Source organism: Biomphalaria glabrata, chromosome 3, assembly GCF_947242115.1.
Source record: "Biomphalaria glabrata chromosome 3, xgBioGlab47.1, whole genome shotgun sequence".
Lineage (NCBI taxonomy): Eukaryota > Metazoa > Mollusca > Gastropoda > Planorbidae > Biomphalaria > Biomphalaria glabrata.
In genome coordinates this window covers 19,884,862-19,904,556 of record NC_074713.1, presented here as the reverse complement: position 1 = coordinate 19,904,556, position 19,695 = coordinate 19,884,862, and the positions used below count along the sequence as shown (strand labels likewise).

Sequence of the window (19,695 nt, the reverse complement as noted above, 5' to 3'; positions counted from 1 at the left end):
ATAAGTTCTTCAGATGTACAGACACGATGTGTAGCATGAGATGTTCAGAAGTACAGACACGATGTGTAGCATAAGTTCTTCAGAAGTACAGACACGATGTGTAGCATAAGTTCTTCAGAAGTACAGACACGATGTGTAGCATAAGTTCTTCAGACGTACAGACACGATGTGTAGCATAAGTTCTTCAGAAGTACAGACACGATGTGTAGCACAAGTTCTTCAGACGTACAGACACAATGTGTAGCATAAGTTCTTCAGAAGTACAGACACGATGTGTAGCATAAGTTCTTCAGACGTACAGACACGATGTGTAGCATAAGATGTTCAGAAGTACAGACACGATGTGTAGCATAAGATGTTCAGACGTACAGACACGATGTGTAGCATAAGTTCTTCAGATGTACAGACACGATGTGTAGCATAAGTTCTTCAGAAGTACAGACACGATGTGTAGCATGAGATGTTCAGACGTACAGACACGATGTGTAGCATAAGTTCTTCAGAAGTACAGACACGATGTGTAGCATAAGTTCTTCAGACGTACAGACACGATGTGTAGCAAAGTAAATGGAAGAGAGAAATTCTCAGACCAATAAAAGACTTTACTTGTAAGACTTGCAGGAACAGTTAACTCTTAACCAAGGGCCTGCACCAGGTTTGTAGCTAAAGGTACCTCTTTCAAACCTTGCGATGTATGGTGCTGATGATGTAAAGTCCCACCGTTAACAACAGTTCTATGTGGCCAACACAACGACCTAACCTTTACTTTTGCCTAACTAATGTCTGTTACCCATTAGAGCTGGCTGGACTCAAAGGCGCCCTAAAGATCCAGTAATAAAAAATCCCAGTCTTCATTAGGATTCGAACCCGGTTCGGAAGCCAATTGCTTTACCATTCAGCCACCGCAGCTCATGGTTTGTTGTTATTTTGCAAGCCTCCCCCCCCCCCCCCAAACTCTCATACAACAGTACTTTACAATAACTTACATGTATATCTGAACATCTGAAAACAAAACGGATAGATAGATATAGATAGATAGATAGATAGATAGATAGATAGATAGATAGATAGATAGATAGATAGATAGATAGATAGATAGACTGATTGATTGATTGATTGATTGATTGGATTCGTAGATCACGTAAAACATTACTACACTATGATACATAGTTTCAACAACTTTGACGATCTCATTTCCTTCAAAGTGTTGAGGCTACTGGCGCCGGTAGAAAGTAAACTTTGCTTGTAAATACAGATACAATGTTGATGATTGCATGTCTATGTTGATATACGCATGCAGTTATACTGATCAAAAGAGTTTTATGAATTGCTAGTTTTCAATACTAGAAACAAAGAAGAGTTCTGGACCCTAATGGTGACTCGAACATTTCCATGCCCTCCTAAAAGGTAAAAGGTGGAAGGGGGGGGGGCACTTAATGCTTAGCGCCAGTCAAACCCTCAGAATGGTCTCAATGACATAAATATTATTAAAAGTCTTGCGATTCATTTGGAGACAAAATGTTGTTAATGATTCAGGACCCTTTTTTAAAATATCGGCTTTACTTTCGAAAATTACCTTGGAATGGAAGATCATTACGTCTGAGCTCCCCCCCCCCCCCCTCTCTCAGTTGGACGGCAGGGAATGGAAGCAGCCAGGGTTCAACCTCGTCACCATGGTGATGACTATACGAAGCACATACCACGTGACCAGGCATGAGCCTTGTTTCTCTTCAACTGCCAATGTTATTATTAAAAGCGAAGTGTCTGTCTTCCCCCCCCCCCCTACGGTTCTTCTTCTCTTTGAAGTCTAAAGGGGCGACTAACTTGTGGGACAGCTCTTGGTTTAGTTGTCTAGTCTTATTTCTAGATCTATAATTCGATTTGCGTTTCCCCCCACCATCTTTCTTTCTGAATTTCGCAACAGTTCTACTTTTGTGTCCGTTAGTTTCCGGGAGTCACACTAGCTTCTCTCCCCCTGTCAAGATCCCTTCACTATTCATTGCGCGGTAAGTTCTCTGACAGCCGCACGTGGGGTCTTGTCAAATCCAGTGTTACGTCTGCCCATCTCACGCGCTGAGAGAACACAGAAATACGAACGGGCAGAGCAGAATAAAGGAACGGGGTGAGGGGCGATGAAGAGTTGGGAAAATGTAAACTCCCGCCTACTGCGAAGGGGGCGTGGCCTTAAATCCGGTCGTCAGCCAATCAGAGAGCAACTCTCCGAGAGTACTGGGCGAGAGAGGAGATAACACTACAGAAACCAGAGATCACAGTAGAAAGATGAAGTCACTGGCGGAATAGGTGTAGACTCCCACCTCCTCCCCTCCCCCCGTCCACCATGCTTTTCCTCATGTACCTCTCCATCCTCCTCTCTCATGCTCGCAGGTGATGCCAACACTTGTCGCGATAGCCCTGAGGGAGACCAGAAGACGGTCCAGGAGGAGGATGGGGGGGGGGGGAGGAGGGAGGGAGAGAAAGGGGAGGTAACAATGTACCGCTGAAGCGGAAGAGCTAACAAAAAATAATATAAAAAAAAATCTAAGGGAAAAGCCGCAGGAAAAGAAGAGGGGCGAGTTGCAGACGATAGGGAAGAATCTTGTTGTGATTTGAAAGACTCGTCTTTTCTTCCAGATACTCGTTTTTTTAAAGCGTTCTAGATCGAGGGAGAAATAGAGGAGAGAGAGAAGGAGTGAAGAGTAGAGTGGATCGGGTTTCTCCGAGGCTCTTAGTAAATAAAGTCTTGAATGTGATCTTCTACGAGTGTAGCTTTTCATAACTGGCGACAAGAGACAGAAGTCAGAATATTGACTTGTCTTAGAGGGACTAACAAGGACGACAGTCTTCAAAGTGTTCCATCTAGAGTGAACAGTCAGGTTGCCCAACGTTATACGTAGTGTATTTTACTATGTGGCATATGTTGTAGCGGGGGGAGTCAAAATGAAGGGTTAGATATTTTTGTTTCTATCCTGGTAAGTAAAATTTAAATTTATTTTAACTTGATGTATTGGTTGTTATTTGTTTGCTAACCAATGATTGCGGGGAGTCATGAGTGTGATATCATACCTTTGGTTTTAGTTTTAGTCCGACGTCCTCATTATCACTTTTGTCATTGGGTCATTCGGATTCATATTCGAGTATCTCGGAATTTGTTTTTGTGGAACATGAATCAAATGCTCAGCTTCAGTTGAGTGGTGGAAAGCAGTGTTAGATGGTGTTGTGCTGTCTTCGTAACACCCTCGTAATTCGTCACAGCAAGGGGTATAATCTATACTCTTCTTACTTTATGGGGGTTCAGACTTCTAAAACTAATAAGAAATTATTTTACGTTGTAAGAAGATGTCGGATTTGGGATTTGTTTTTGAAATTTGTATATAAATTCGTCGTTGTTTACACCTACAGTTATAAGCAGATCTATCAAATAAAATGCTTTAAGACATTTTTTAGATTTTCACATATACATACACTCCATGGAGTGTTTTTGTAAAACTATCCGTCCCTTTCTCAAGGGGCATTACAACAAGAGAGAGTCCCTTGGTCAGTTCAGTCCCCTTACTGATCTATTAATACTTTCTTAAATCGACAACCTGATATGTTTAGTTGTAATTAGTGAATGTGTTAATCCGCCTAACGTTTTCGCCAGTGGATCAAGTTCAAACCAGGCGGTGAATTTTTTGGTTTGTTTCTTTGAGCACTACTAAACGGATGCTAATCAATTATTGTCATTTTGTTTAAAAAGTTCCCTTGTCATAGAAATAGAAGGTTCTAATCTACATTCCTAGTGCTGACATATAATTGTCTTTAAGTCTACACGCAATGACATAGTGTGAAACTAATCTTATATTCATATACACTCGTTCTTTGAAAGGGAGGCTCATCAGGACGCAATCATTTTGAAATACTCTGATAATAATACAAACCAGATGCCCCGATGTAACGAACAGTTTCTGTGCTGCAAGAATGTTACGGACCGTTCCGAATAAACGGTTTGTCCGATAAAACGGATTCGATTAAATGTGGAAACATTATTTTTGTGAATTCAAAGTATGACTATGAACCAACCCAAAACCTATGAAGCCTCTAAAGGTTTCTATTGGACTTCATCTAGTGTCAGATTATAATCAGTTTTTGTCATACGCCATTGAGCAGCATTGGGTGAAATGCAAATTAGTTGCTTGTTTAAAGCGTGGAAAAAAAATCGTACGTGTGCCATTTACTTGAACCTCTCAATAGATAGTTGTAGAATTATTCATTAAATAATATCTAATTTGATCTCAAGAAGTTATTACACAACAGCCGTAATAGATTCATTGTTCAAAGACAATTTATCAACAACAAAGTTTGCACAAATAAAATGTAAAGAAAATTAAATAATAACTATTATATTTTCAATTGCAGACTCACCTTACATATAAATAATTTGTTAATAATATAATACTTCTATTCTAATTCGTTTCTATATTTTTACCTTTATTTTTCTTAGAAGTCTATTAATCTAAAGATTTAAACAAACTTTTTACATCCTCTGGATAGCAGTTCACTTGATACTCAATTTTGTAAAACGACCCTGACTCCATACAACTCTAATGGGTACCTGACATTAGTTGGGGACAAAAGCAAAGACTGTTAGTGGTTGAGCTGGCCTCGTTATACCCTCGTCAACCGTCAGCCAAAGAACAGATAACCTTTACATCATGCACCCCATAGAGCGCAAGGTCTGAACGGGGCCATTTACTTATACTTAGAACGCGATACTTACTTAAAACGCGATCAGACATGACTTGGTCTTTTACTAAACAATTGAACGATTTCGAAATTCTTTAAACCTTTATCGATACTATGACAATAAGAATATAAAATGTTCTTACTATTGTATTACTGCTTTTGTGTTGTAGATTTGTATGATCAACTAAATAATGTCAAGGACGCTCAATTGTACATCAATATTGCCAACTCAATAAAAGCTACAAACGGAAGACCTTAGAACATTTGATTTGACTGGGGGCTCAAAAAGTGCACCGAAATAATCAAATAACTTGAAACAAAAACAATTTTTATTAACGCTTCCTTTATCCGATGCAAGAGTTACATCAAAAACTTTGCTATTTATAGTTGTTCAGCCTTGACTTCTAGGATCACACAGCCAGCTCAATGCGCTCATGGTCCAAGCTCTTTTTTTGAGACGATTGGGAAGATGGGGGCATCTGGTTTCCGTGTTGCCTATAGGCACAAACAGAGTGCAGCTTGGGACAGATCTCGAATGTACCATGTCTAGCCTACATTGGGATTTCAACTCGATCCAACTCAATTAGACAGACACACGTCCCACGTTTACAATACTTTTGTTTTCCCAAGTCTCAATCAAATGTCTTGAAAAGAATAGGGTAAATTGAAATTGAATGGTATGGTGCTATCACTTCGACAGCTGGATGCCAAGTGGTCAACATGTATGGCATGGACTTACCATTGGTTATCATCTCTGTGCATATGTTGTTGTTGTTCTTTTAATTTAATGATAGGTAGCCAAACGTTTTATGTCACACATTTTATTTTCAATCTTAGCGGAGCTCATAGAAAGGCGCATCTGATACATCTAGATCTAATACCTGTAGCCGTAGTCTCAGATCATATGGACATTTTTTGTTGTTTTTTGTTTGTTTGTTGTATATATTATATACACTTTTGTCATCGCTCCAAGAAGGAGACGTCTTGTTTGAAGTAGCGTCTGTATTTCATAAGATAAGATTCATTTTAAAATTTGTTCTTTCTTATTTGATTAAAAATTAAAACAAAAGCTTGATAAATAACTAGTCACAACAACAAAAATAAAAACACGAATTACTGATTATAATGAAACTAAAGACTCCCTAGTATTAAATTAAAAAACAACAACTAAACAATACAAATACATTTTCTTTTTGGTTTAAGTACTTATTGTTATTTCTGTAATCTTGCATTTCATCCTTTATATTGACTTTATGCGTTGTCTATCTGTTTGCTTTCAAGAGAAATTAGCTAATAAAACGCACGAGCTCTATCAAATTATATGGTACTAATCTCATTCGTTAGATTAAAGAGTCATTATTAACTATGATTTGTCAACAATTTTATTCGGTATTCTTTTACTTATGATCTCCTTTACCAACTAGAAGAAAACTATTACATACAGTAAATTTAATTTAGTTCTTTGTTTCAATACAGTTATTATTCTCTGACTATCCCGATATATGAAATTATATACTGTCATTTTTGCTTTATTATTTGCTTGTATTTTTTTTCTAGGTTTCTGAGCTTATCCAAAATAAGTGACATAACATGTGCTGAGCTTCATGCTTGAAAAATGGCTAATTGTACGAACTTGGTACGAAATTGGGCAGCACTTTGAATAAGTTTGGCAGATCGCACAGGAGTTTTACGAAAACAAAGAACAAAAATAAAGACTAAAATTGTCAAATTAAAATGGACACTAGTCCAGGTACATTGATGGATAGTGCCGGACTACTGACCAGTTCCAACACGTGCATGGTCAATAACGATCGATCTGTCTCCAATTTGACCATGTTATCTTCGTCTATGTCTACCAATCTTAGCGGCAACACTATTGAGACGAACAACAGGCTCAATACCTCCGCCATGAACAAATCCAGCAGCAACCCTGGCAGCAAAAGCAATAGCATCATCTTCAACAACAACAACAACAGCCCAGACCTCAAGCCGTCCTCTCCTGCGTCCTCCACTACGGACCTGCTGTCTGGGAAAAAATTAGCGTTTTCTCCGGAACAGGTGGCCTGCGTCTGCGAGGCCCTCCAGCAGAAGAACGACATCGACCGTCTGGCCAGGTTTTTGTGGTCGCTGCCTCCCAGCGAGCTTCTACGGGGGAGCGAAGCGGTACTCAAAGCCCGAGCGATGGTGGCCTTTCACAGGGGAAGCTACCGCGAACTGTACGCCATCCTGGAGAGCCACACGTTCGAGAATTCCAACCACGCATTTCTGCAGCAGCTGTGGTACAAGGCACACTACATGGAAGCCCAAAAGATCAGGGGCAGGCCGCTCGGTGCGGTGGACAAGTACAGACTACGGAGGAAGTACCCGCTTCCAAAGACCATCTGGGACGGGGAAGAGACCATCTATTGCTTCAAAGAAAAATCCCGACAAGCGCTAAAGGACTGCTACAAACAAAACAAATATCCCACACCGGACGAGAAACGGAGTTTGGCCAAAAACACCGGACTTACTCTTACTCAGGTTAGCAACTGGTTTAAAAACAGAAGGCAAAGAGATCGAACCCCTCACACAGTTCAACACATGCAGTAAGTTTTTGGTTTGTTTTCTTTTGTCTTTCTACTGTCCACCTTCAATGTGAATTAAAGTTAAAGGTATTCTTCTCAACAAACCTCCAATAAGGTAAAGCCAAAGAATTTAAAAGTTAAGAAACGTCCCCAGTTATAAAGCCATGTAGCGATTATAAAAAAAAAAAAAAACTTTGTTTCATAATTAAAACAATTACTCGTATTTTAAGTTATTTTTAAAATCATGTCCATAGTCAATATTTTATATTTATTTCTTGTCCTGGAACTTCATTGGCGAGAAATGTTAGATATTTAATTAAACATTATATACCCTTATTTAACCGACAAAAAATATATTATAAATATTCTCCAATAACTGTTGTGTCGAGATGCGACAGATTTCTCTAATGACTGAATTATTATAGATTTTCTTGTGTATTCCATTCACTATTGTAAATTTAATAACCCAAAGCTTTATTAATTTATTTATCCTTAGTACGAAAGATGGAAATTAGAAATTCTTGTTTTTGTTTTTTTTTCATTGGAAATAATAGCTCATCAATATTCATTCAACTTTAAATACTATGACAATATAAAACTCGATTATATAAACACAACCTTTTGACCGCAAAGACAAAGTATATGAGAAAAAAATGCTTGAGGAGGTTATAATTTAAATCCCTTTGAAAACAATTAAACCATTTTGCAAATGTCATTATGCCATTTCTCTAGCAATCAGGGAAGGACAACTTCTGTATTACAAGAATAGGAAGTCTAAATGTTTCTTAGTAGGCCAGGATTGAGTTGAGAAAAACAGTTTATACCATTGAAACATTTTCTAGAAAATTGTCTCACTGACATTCTTCCTTTCAACTGTTCCATTCCTCTTGTTGTTCCTGATTCATTTGGATCACATGGTATTCAAGGATATTGAAAAGTATTTACACTGATTTACATTGAAGTACATCTAGAGTCACATTATCTACAGACTAGGAAATCTTTGCGGTTGAGAGGTAAAGCACTTGGCTTTAAACCGAAAAGTCTCGGGCTTGAATTCTGGTGACGACTGGGATTTTGAACAATCGGATTTGGAGGACTCCCCCCCCCCCCCCAAAAAAAAAAACACACAGAGATCTAACCAACTCTAGAGGTACCTAACATGATCTATCAAAGTGGCACCTTGCGTACGTGGGGGGGGGGGATGTGCTGGCTACATGACACAATCGTTAACCCTTGTCCAAAGAAACAATTGAGCCCTACATTGACCCGCGTATAGATCGCAAGCTCACACACAAGGGGGGGGGGTACTTTAATTTTGTTCCCTTATCACACCAGGAGACACAATACGAAGTATTATCGCGATATTATATCTTATTATTTTGTATCTATATGTATGTCAATTTTTGGGGTGTGGCTTCTAATGGTATCGTTTCTATTTCTATATAATGACTGTAAACATCTTCAAACTCTTAGATCATGTCTAATAATATTGGATGGCAACATTCGAACCACGTCGTCTCTATCAAACGATCCGTCATCACCAACCACTTGTCACTCCATTTGAACCACAGGTATCGCTGATGTCTTTTTACTTCATTGAAATGTACATTTAATGGACACTGTATTTTGTTCATGTAGGCTAGGCGAACTGATCATCGGCGATCTTGTGACGGGATTCTTTGTCTCCTTATTCCGTATAAGCTTTAGTCTTGTTGCTGTCCTCCAGAGCCCGCAGTCTCCATAGTAGGGTCACGAGAATGCCAAAAAAAAAAAAGTCTCCAGGTATCCATTCATTGTTGCCTGTGTTTACACAGTTTAACGGTAGGCCGAGTTTCTCCGGCACATCAGCGAAATCGAGATGCGTCTCAGAAATACCGTTTCACATATTTAAAAAAATCAAATGAAGGGGGAGGGGAGGGCAGGGCAAAGGAGGGGGAGGGGGGAGAAGATTTACGGGCGTCAACATGTCTCGACATACACCCTATACTCGCACACACACACACACACACATTTAATGCGATAGTGTGTCAAAAAATCTACTTCAGCACCATGTAGGCCTACAACCAACCACTGCTAACCACTGCTGAGTTATTGAAATTGTAGACAGCACATTTGTTTCACTGGGGGTCACATGTGTAGTAGATTTACACGCATGCGCTTCAAGTACAATCACAGAAAAGGAACCACATGTTTAGGTGGCTGAGGGATAGAGCATTTGGTTTTCGAACCTAGTGGTCTCGGGTTTGAATCTCAGTGAAGGCTGGAATATTGAATTGCTGGATTTTTAGGCTACCCCGAATCCCATCTAACTCTGATGAGTACCTGTCATTAGATGGGGGAGAGTAAGGCGGTTGGTCATTGTGCAGGCCAAATGACACCCTCGTAAACTGTCAGTCGTAAAAGCAGAAGACTTGTGCACCCTCCTCCCTATAGATCGCAAAGTCTTAAAGAGGAACTTTTAAAACAATTATATCATTAAGTGGCATGACTTTTATTGTTACTGAACATTTTGTATCCATGACGGAATAATTATAAATAGCAAGCTTTTTGTTTGTTTGGTGTAACCGGTGTACACAACTAAAGGAAGGCTTGATGAGCTACCTCATTGTAAACGTATGGGATTTTTTGTTCTCTTTTTGTTTTTAGCACTGCAGAATCTCATTTTCTAAACTCTTCTGTTTGTAGCACCAAATAAAATCAATATGGAGGACTTTTATTCAAAGACTTAAAACTTATTAAAAAACAAATATTCAACTAACTAGCGCTCATAAACGAGATTTCACACAATTGTACCTCATCGGTAAATATTATGGTGTTGAAATTAAAGTTTACTTGACTGGCAAAAGTGATGTTCCATTTAGCTTCCTTGACACTGTTTAGCGTAACAGGAAAATGTCCCCCCCCCCCCCCAACCTAAAACAAAATCCTTAAAATATTACAAACAAAATATACAACAAATTCTAGACACTCTACAAGTTTGGACAATTCTGTAAGTACCGACTTTGTTAAAATAAAAGAAGAACGTTGACTGCATTGAATAAAGTTAGTGCCGGCTTGGGGACAGCTGAATATTCGATTGAGACATGACAAGGTGCTTTCCACGGTGGCTCTCTGTCTGGATGGGCTCTGAGCCACTTGCCTCTCAACGGATACCGACTAGATAGAATAGAGAGATACATTTTTAAATCAACTCTACGGGTCGTTGAGGAAATAGAATAGACCAGATACATAAGAAAAAAAAAAGTTGTGGCTTAGGTTGTTAGAAAAAAAAAACTACGAGAGGATTAAGTAGGATACAAGTGGATAATGAGGAGAAAAGAGGAGGCGAACCTGTTCAACAAAAGAGGGAGACAAAGTTCGACAATTCAGAAGGGAAGGAAAAAAAAATGTTCCGAGACCAAAATGTGTATATAAAGCCTAAATGGTCTCCCTTTATTGACTTGATTTGAAGGTGGTAGGTTTAATTTCTTTTGCTGCTTAACAGATATGAAAAAAAAAATTGAGTCAAGTTATGTAGGGAGGTCAAGTAGGAAGAGGAGGGCTGGTGAAAGAGAAGGAGGGTGTTGAAATAAAATGAGGGAACACGGAGCCAAAAACACTACGTGTTAGACAAGACAAAACAGGAGAAGACAACTTACTGTTCTACGGCCCGTAACGCAGTTGAATTGATTCAAATGTGGAAGAAGCCCAGACGCGTTAGATCTGGTTTAATGTTTTTTTTTTATTTTTTACTTCTAGTTTTAACATTTATCTTTACACCTCCACCTCTCCCTCCTCTGTCCAGTAGACCGCTATATTTTTTCCCTCGTTCGTCCTTCTGTGGCTCTATGAATGGTAGCAGGTTGTGATGTAAATAGTGGTTCAATTGTGTCTTGCATGGTCCGCCTTTATTGAGAACACCAATAGTGACTTGCATGGCTCTTCGGGACACCAATAACTCTTCCCCATTCAGAACATCTCGATGGGATAAGGAAAATAAAAACAACCAGGGGGGGGGGATTTGTTGGACAGGTTATGGGGATTCCTCCATTTATTCAAAGCCCTGATTCTTCGTTTAATTTCTAGAGAAGTTGGCCATGATGAGTCTTTTGTAGATCTCTGACTTACTTTTTTTTAAATGTAAAAAACTTTAAATACCAATGCGACTCGCCTACAGCGTATTAATGTCATATTTGGCTTGAATTTCGGACAATCCACTGGTACAATTTATCAAAACGAAATGTTTTCCTAAATTTTGTGAAAGCCGTTTAAATTTTGACCGTTTGGTGTTTTTTTTAAATCTCAATTATCTCAATAAAATCACATCATTTCGGGCCAAGCAATATTTTTAATGTGCCGCATTCTGGAATGTGTAATCCGGTTTAATTACGAAACCCGGAAAGAAATAAGGATGAAAACATTTCTTATTTGATATGCTGGGACAAAGTCCTACGTGCACTCTTTCCTTAGAATCAGTGATTCATCATGAACACGGTTGACTGTATAACAGAAAATCTATGCACCTTGTAAAGTTCCACTTTCAGACCTTGTGATCTACAGGGCAGATGATGTAAAGGTCATCTGTTTCTGTGGCCAACGGTTAACGAGGGTGTCATGTGGCCAGCACAACTACCAACCGCCTTTACTTTTCCCCAACTAATGTCAGATACCCATTAGAGCTGAGTGGACTCAGAGGAGCCCTAAAGATCCCGCCTCCGCGCCTTGTATTAGCAAAAATTTAAATGTTCTGAGCCATGTCTTAACACACGCACCTGCTATAAATATCTGTACAGAATAAGACATGACTTACTTGTCAACCCTATTGGAGTATGGGCCGCCAACATTGGATCTTCGCAGTCCCCTGTCCTAGGCCATCCTTTGCATCTTGTTCTAGGTGTCATAAAACTTTTCGGGCCTAAAGGTTTGAAACACCTTTACCCTGACTTTGTTGGTTTTCTGGAGCTAATTAATTTTCAGGGTAGGGTTGCTAGCCCTATGCCCGGCCCTCCACCTTTATCCTGACTTGGGACAGGCAAAGAGGTCACTGTGACCTACCTGATGGAGTTAATAAGACACAGGTGTAGACATTTACGTCCGTTGCATAAGAGCGTAAGTAATAACATCACCTGGGCATGAAGGTTGGGGAGGAAAGCGGTCTACGAAAGAGTTTCCCTTCAGTTTTTTGAGATTCGTCGTCTATGCTGCCTAATAATTCTGAGTGGAATTAAAACTTGCGATCTATCTTTTGTCTTGTTCCACCTCCTGCACCCACAGCGCCAAGCGCGAGCTATGTCAATGCCCTTTGTCTTTCCGTCTATTCCAGTCATGCTGCCCTGCTGAGACAAGTTACACTAGAATGCGGACCCAGACAAACGTGCGACATTGTTTTCTAAATGAAATTTCAAACACAAATTTATGAGATAAATAATGATTGGGTTATAATGGGACAAATAGAATTGGAATCGAGGTTCGTTATAATTAACCAAATAGAATAGGAATCGAGATATGTTACAACAAACCAAATAGAATTAGAATCGAGAATCGTTACACTAGGCCAAATAGAATGGGAATTGCGATTCGTTACACTATGGTGACTGAATGATAAAGTCCGTTACTAAGTGTCTTAAGAGATTTAGACGCAAGAATAAGAAATACCACAGGGCGGGAACAAAACAAGGAGGAGGGGGGGGTGGATCTTCATTTTGAATGTAAGTTTTTATATCGCATGGTCTGTCGCTTTTTAAAAGCCAGAAAAAAATATGTGTGTGTTAGTGTCAGGAAGTGTGTGTGTGTGTGGCTGTGAGTGTGTCGCACGATACTTTGTCTGGAAATCTAAGGCATGAGATCGCCAAAGAAGATTGTGAAGACACCGCGACAGATCGCCGGTAGATGATAGTAACGCTGAGGGAGACGAAAGATTAAGAAAGGTGGCAAGGATGGAGAGATAGGGACAGAAAGAATAAAAGAGGAACACACAATATACTAAAGGGTTTATTTTTAATGACCCAACTCTATTCTTCGGACTGTTCTGTCTACTAACTCGCTCGACCCCCCCCCCCCCCCCCCCCCCACCGCCTCTCCCCTGCTCATTTCCGTGTCTTTCTAGATCTGTCTGTCTGCCTGTCTCTTTCTGTCATCGAAAGAAGCCAACAAAACACAAAATGACAAATCTAAATAAAGAGTATGTGTTAGGTGTGCAATGATGCGGACGACGAGGCTCCAGTCAAGGGAGGGAAGGGGAAAAAAAAGTCTCAGACTGAAGACACTATCGTGTCCCCTGATCGATTTGAGTTGAAACTTTATTTGGAATATCGGCTTTCGTTTTGGAATCTTAAGCTCCCCCCCTTCCCGCTTCAGGAAGGGGAGACAAGTAGGAAAGAATTTATTTTGTAAGGGACAGACAAAAGGACAGACATCAAGTACGAGGGGATCACGTGGACAAGATCTCGTCATACTTTCATGTTTGGTCACGTATCGAGTGAATACCAGAAGGGTACGGTTTTAAAACAGCAAATGTTTTTATCTGCCAAGACTATTAACAATTTACGGCCATGAGACCAGTTAGTACTGACACCAAACCCTGTTTGTAAATGTGTTGTTATTAAATTGTGTTTTTGTATATCTTCTCTTGCATGTTCAGTGTACTATGGTCTAATCACTCTGTGGATATGTGGATGGGGGTGTCTGTGAGAAGGTTTCCGTGCTGCCTTTAGGCACTCAGCTCAACTTGGTATTTCTTCAAGTAACGATTTATGTTATTCCTTTTTATTCCAACGTCAAAGCGCTGGAGAAGAAAAAAATATTCACAATAAGAAAAGAGGAATAAACTATTTTAGCCTACATTTACACACACACACACACACACATACACACAAATATAAATTGGTAATTCTAAAGATATTTTGAGCTTTTACCTTCCAATTCAAATAAATGTTCTTAATCATGGAAAACAAAATATAATTATCGCAGCCTTGCCAGCAAGAGATGACATTGAGGACTTTTGCTAAATATTATGAGACTGACATTACACTATGATGACAATATGTGGAAAGAAAATAGCGAGGCGCCTGAGAGGGCACCACTTTGTAGATCCTTAAATCCGGAGAAAAACATACGACAATAACTACTTACTATTTCTAATCTCAGGTTATAGGCGGATACAGGGTGGGTGGGGAAGAATTACTCATCAAAGCTAGAAAATGTGTATGTGTGTGAGTTTGGAAGGAAGAAAAAAAAAGGGGGGGGGGAGGGGGGAACACTAAAATGTATTAAAGTACAAAACTCAATCTTTGAGCGGACTCTACACAGTGGAAACATCTTGTCCTGCTTTATGTTATGTAGAACGTCCCGGGGGCAGATCATTTTGGAAGTAGTTGAACTTTCTCTCTTCTGGACACTGTCCACGTATCAAAAGCCACTTCGTCAAGATGAGATTCCGGTAGAGTCCTTAGCTATTTCAAACCTTTATTAACAACTTTTGTTTCAATAGTCTCAACATTTCTGGAAAGTGGCCTACCAGTATAAAATATTGGATCAATTGATCAATGAATCAGAGCAATGTTTGGTAACATTCCCAACACTGTATTGTGTTTGCTCTAGTGATAGAATGTGTAGTGTTTAGAATAGTTCACATGGACCTATCCGATCTGTGTAGATTAGTTTGGTTTTGTATTGAATAGAAATGTGAGCTTTGTTGGAATAATGAACTGTTTGGTTTCTCTTTCCTTCTCTTAAATGTCTCTCCTCATCCTCTTTCCTTCTCTCAAATGTCTCTCCAGCATCCTTTTTCCTTCTCTCAAATGTCTCTCCCCCCTCCTTTTTCCTTCTCTCAAATGTCTCTCCCCCCTCCTCTTTCCTTCTCTCAAATGTCTCTCCCCCTTCCTCTTTCCTTCTCTCAAATGTATCTCCCCCATCCTCTTTCCTTCTCTCAAATGTCTCTCCCCCATCCTCTTTCCTTCTCTCAAATGTCTCTCCCCCCTCCTCTTTCCCTCAAATGTCTCTCCCCCATCCTCTTTCCTTCTCTCAAATGTCTCTCCCCCATCCTCTTTCCTTCTCTCAAATGCGAATCTTTTTGTTATACCTGAAAAACATGTTAAAACAAAACTTTATAAAGGTTTACATAGAACTGGACAAATACCAGTGATAACAAGAGCCACCATCCAACGCCATAACTGGCCAAATATTAAAACAAATAAAAAGCTTGAAGATAAAGATTCATTTGTCAAACTGATTTTTAGCGGCCTCAGAAAGGGAATAGCCGCTATTAGCTTTGTGTGGTCTGTCCGTCAGTCCCGTTTAGATCGCAAAGACTAGAAAAGCTATTAAGAATTCGACATCATAATATTTTAGATCTTTCAAAGTTTTGATGCAACGTCTTTTTTTTTTTCTTTTCTGAAAGCAAAATATTTAATTTGTAGAAATTTACTATATATATATATATCTACATAAAAATGGGTACCTGACATTAGTTGGGGAAAGGTGAAAAGGTTGGTCGTTGTGGTGGCTATATATAACCCTCGTTATCCGTGAGCTAAAGAAACTGATGACCTTTACTTTATCTGCTCCATAGATCGCAAGATCTGAAAGGAAAACTGTACTACAGTATTACAGTACAATGGTTGGAGTAGTTCTACTATTGAAATAGGTTTGAGTGAAAATACAAACTCTCGTTGTTACCTTTTTTTGGTCTTTTTTTCCCTCGGTATTTATTTCTTTTTCTCCTCCCCCCCCCCCCCCCTTTGATCACCTTTATCTTTTTTTTTTCGTAATTTTCTTTATGGCTCATTTCTTTATCTATTGGGACATCGGCGCCTTGTAGCTTATAGAAACATTTTTGTTTAATGAGTTGAAATCTCATTAGCAGTTTCTGCGGGTCGCCAAACTTGTCACAGTGATTATCAAAACTTATTGAAACATTAGGCTGCAAATAGTGTGGATGTATATCGCGTGGGTCCTCGGTTTGAACTGCGGTTTCGACGACCCCTGCAGTTTTGATATGAGCTGCTGATGTCAAAGGCTCATTAACGAGACGAAGAGCCGTAACTCCTTCCCCCCCCCCTCCTCCTGCCTTGTACCAGCTCAACCATTATTGGTTTTTGGTGATAAACATCACACTCCTTTTCACATCAGCCCGAATCTGTCGCCCCCACACTTTTTTTTTTACACACACACACACCAACTCGATTTCCGACACCCCCGTTTTGTATCTCTTCCTTCTTCGCCCAACGCCCCTGCTTTAAAAAAAAAAGACGAACGTACGACAGTGTGGCTCAGCTAATCATCGCTGTATTGTAGGAATCTCTTACCTGTCAAAAACGGACCCCCACCCCTTTTTCCCGCAACTCTGTAACGGTTGGGTTCCGGTGAACAGTGAGGACGGAGTGGGGGGGGGGTATGCTGGGGGAGGGGGGTACCATTGATATTGAAACGATAGATAATTTTATTAGCATTTTAATACACAGGAGAACGAGTCTGTCAAATTTATTGGCGCCCCTCTATCTCACTGCAACCCCCCTTTCCACATTTCCGTCAGCCGCCCTTTATTTCTTAGTTATATTCATGTTGTCTACCCTCCCAGTTCCCATGCCGCACTCCTTCATCCTTTATGCCGCGCCGCACTGACAGACAGACAGACAGGGCCCATAAATCACGTCTTAAATGAAGCTTGTGTTAAACCATTTCCATAGATAAAACATTTCTGATTGAAGACATAATATATAATGTATGGTCAAAGGGAAATAATATTTACATTTCAACTGGCATGAAGAACGCTGGGGGGGGGGGGGGGGGTATACCTTATTTAGTTAATGATGGGCAACGTCTGCATCTCCCCCTAAGGAACTTAAATGGTTGTGTAACAAATATTTTAGAATAAACAATCCTAGCCATACCACCAGTCCAAACTGACGATATTAGATTGACATAGATTACGAAGAATTGTAGTGTAGTCTGACACATTGGAGTATTACAATTTTATTTTTTTCACTGGTTGCTCTTTTTACTATTGAAATACATACTACCAAATATCATCTTATTATTTGTTTCAAGATACCTGCTTTAAAAAACGTAATCCCTCTAAGCGTACGCAGATGTCTCTAAAGTTGTTTTCATTATTAACAAGTTTATACTGCATTGGACCATGGTCTTGCTGGCTCATTCGGGCAGTCCGGTTTGTACTCGAATGCACGGATTATTTGTCCATCATCACACAAGATGTTCAGCACTCATTATTTATCCTCACCACACAAGATGTTCAGCACTCATTATTTCATCCTCACCACACAAGATGTTCAGCACTCATTATTTCATCCTCACCACACAAGATGTTCAGCACTCATTATTTCATCATCACCACACATATTTTACAAACGTCGCTATGCCCTCAAATTAAACGGACACAGTACAGCTTTTTTTGTGTGGACAAATGTTGAGTTTACAGTCAAGTTTTTGTTACTAGATCTACATACACAAGTCCTTCTTTCTCAATCAATCTCTCAGGAATCTTACACCTTCTCTACACTTTGATTAAGTTGGATTTTGATATCCCCTGAAACGCACAAAAACAAGCAAAAGGGCTCATTGCACCCGTGCTCAATACTATTGGGGGCCCAGTAGAGCCTTTAAAAGAAAATAGATGTTTTGATTGTATCAAATTATATATATTATATATAATTATAACTTGTAAAAAGTCGTTACTGAAATCAATATAAAAACGCTCTTAATAGTAAAGTGTAAAGACCTTTTTCTGTTATTACATTGATACATATACGATTTGGTTTCTGGAGCTGGGCATATTGCAGGCGTCAAGGACACAAATTAAATAGCTTCCACTTATACTGCTTGCGACGCAAAATATGCATCTCCTCCAGGGATCATGTCTCCAACCAGGACGTTTTGAAACGGGCCAATAAGCACAGAAACTGCTCTTCTTACTGTTAAAGCCTCCGCGCGGTGTTGATTCTTGGCAATATGTCTAGTGTAGATCTGACTGGAAGTAACGCTGAACTCAACTACTTCAATAACACCGGCGAAAGGCCGAAACAATCAAATATGTAGTCGACGCTGATGTGTTGTTCTATAAAGATATTTAATACTCAAGAAGGGAATCGTCCGATGTCGATTATGTCGTACTCAAGTCTTCTACTCTACAATAAGCGTCTTCCTTTTTGCGTCACTTAGAGCGTTCCTGTTTTTTAACCAACTTTACGTCATCGTCGCTAAGTAAAACTTTACCCTATTCCCGAAACAAATAACTAATTCCTAATCATGTCATAACATTACACAGAGAAGACTACGCTGGCTAGGTCATGTCACTCGCATGCCAGATGTAAGAATCCCTAAAAACATCCTATACGCTGAGCTTGCAAAGGGAGTCAGACCCAAGGGCCTCCCAAGACTAACCTACAGAGATGTCTGCAAGCGAGACATGAGAACCACGGGCATCGACCAAAGTATGATGGAGAAGATAGCCCAAGACCGGACAGCATGGAGACAGACTGTACGTGATGGTACGACCTTTGCCAAGTGCAAAAGAAACGAAGCTGCGTCAGTCAAGAGAAAGAAGAAGAAAGCTGCCCTGTCAGCTAGCCCTAGGACAGATGCATATGCATGCACGAACTGTGGCAGACTCAGCCGCACCAGAATTGGCTTGATCAGTCACTTCAGATTTTGTCCCGTCTCAAGACGAAACCAAAGCCAGTGACCCACCTTGGCGCATCAATTATCTTCCGAGACAGAAGGAGCCATATATATAAATATACATATGTATATACATATACAGTGCTTTTTTGTAAAAAAAAAAATATAAATAGGTGCCGGTACTCAGTGAAGGATTGCCTAACTTTAAAGTACTAATAAATAATAACTAGAAAAGTAATAATTTTTCCCACATTGAAAAAGGTGCCAGTACGCCGTATCGGTGCGTACCGTAACAAATAAAAGCACTGTACATATACGATTTGGTTTCTGTCACATTCAACCTACGTCTAACCAGAAGAGAACAAACCAATTCACCATCATTTTCTTGAACTGCTACGCTACTGCGCGTGCGCGCACTCTCTCTCTCTCTCTCACACACACACTTACATACATATGGCATGTATACATATGATTTTTTTTTTTGTGTGTGTAGATGTAGGCCTACTTGTTAAAAGAATCTGAGGAAACATAATGCTGGATTTGCCTAGGTTGCAGATTAAGTCGAATGACGTTATTGGAAATGTCCCCATGGCATGTTGCTGTCTGCCGGTGGTAGTATCATTATCTTCTTCGTTATCTTGCAAGCGTCGTGTCGTGTTTAACTGACCGTGCCAAGGAGGGATGTCAGTTGCCAGAGTCCATAAATCTCTCGGACAATTAAAGTGCTGACCGCAACCAGTGTGAAAAAAATTTGACTAAACGGTGAAAGTAATAGAAAAGATTCCGATTCGTC

The 19,695-nt window shown here is 39.7% G+C and overlaps 1 protein-coding gene across 1 annotated transcript in view; it reads left to right on the top strand.

The window, feature by feature from the left end:
• Window positions 1-2,480: 2,480 nt before the first annotated feature.
• The window catches only part of LOC106052480 (homeobox protein SIX6-like), a 56,506-nt gene continuing 39,291 nt past the window's right edge, over window positions 2,481-19,695 (top strand). Inside the window, exons 1-2 of the mRNA XM_056023894.1 lie at window positions 2,481-2,969; window positions 6,280-7,307. Of these exons, the coding sequence (XP_055879869.1) occupies window positions 6,457-7,307 (851 nt within the window). The 5' untranslated portion in view covers window positions 2,481-2,969; window positions 6,280-6,456. The remainder of the gene's footprint in view (window positions 2,970-6,279; window positions 7,308-19,695) is intronic.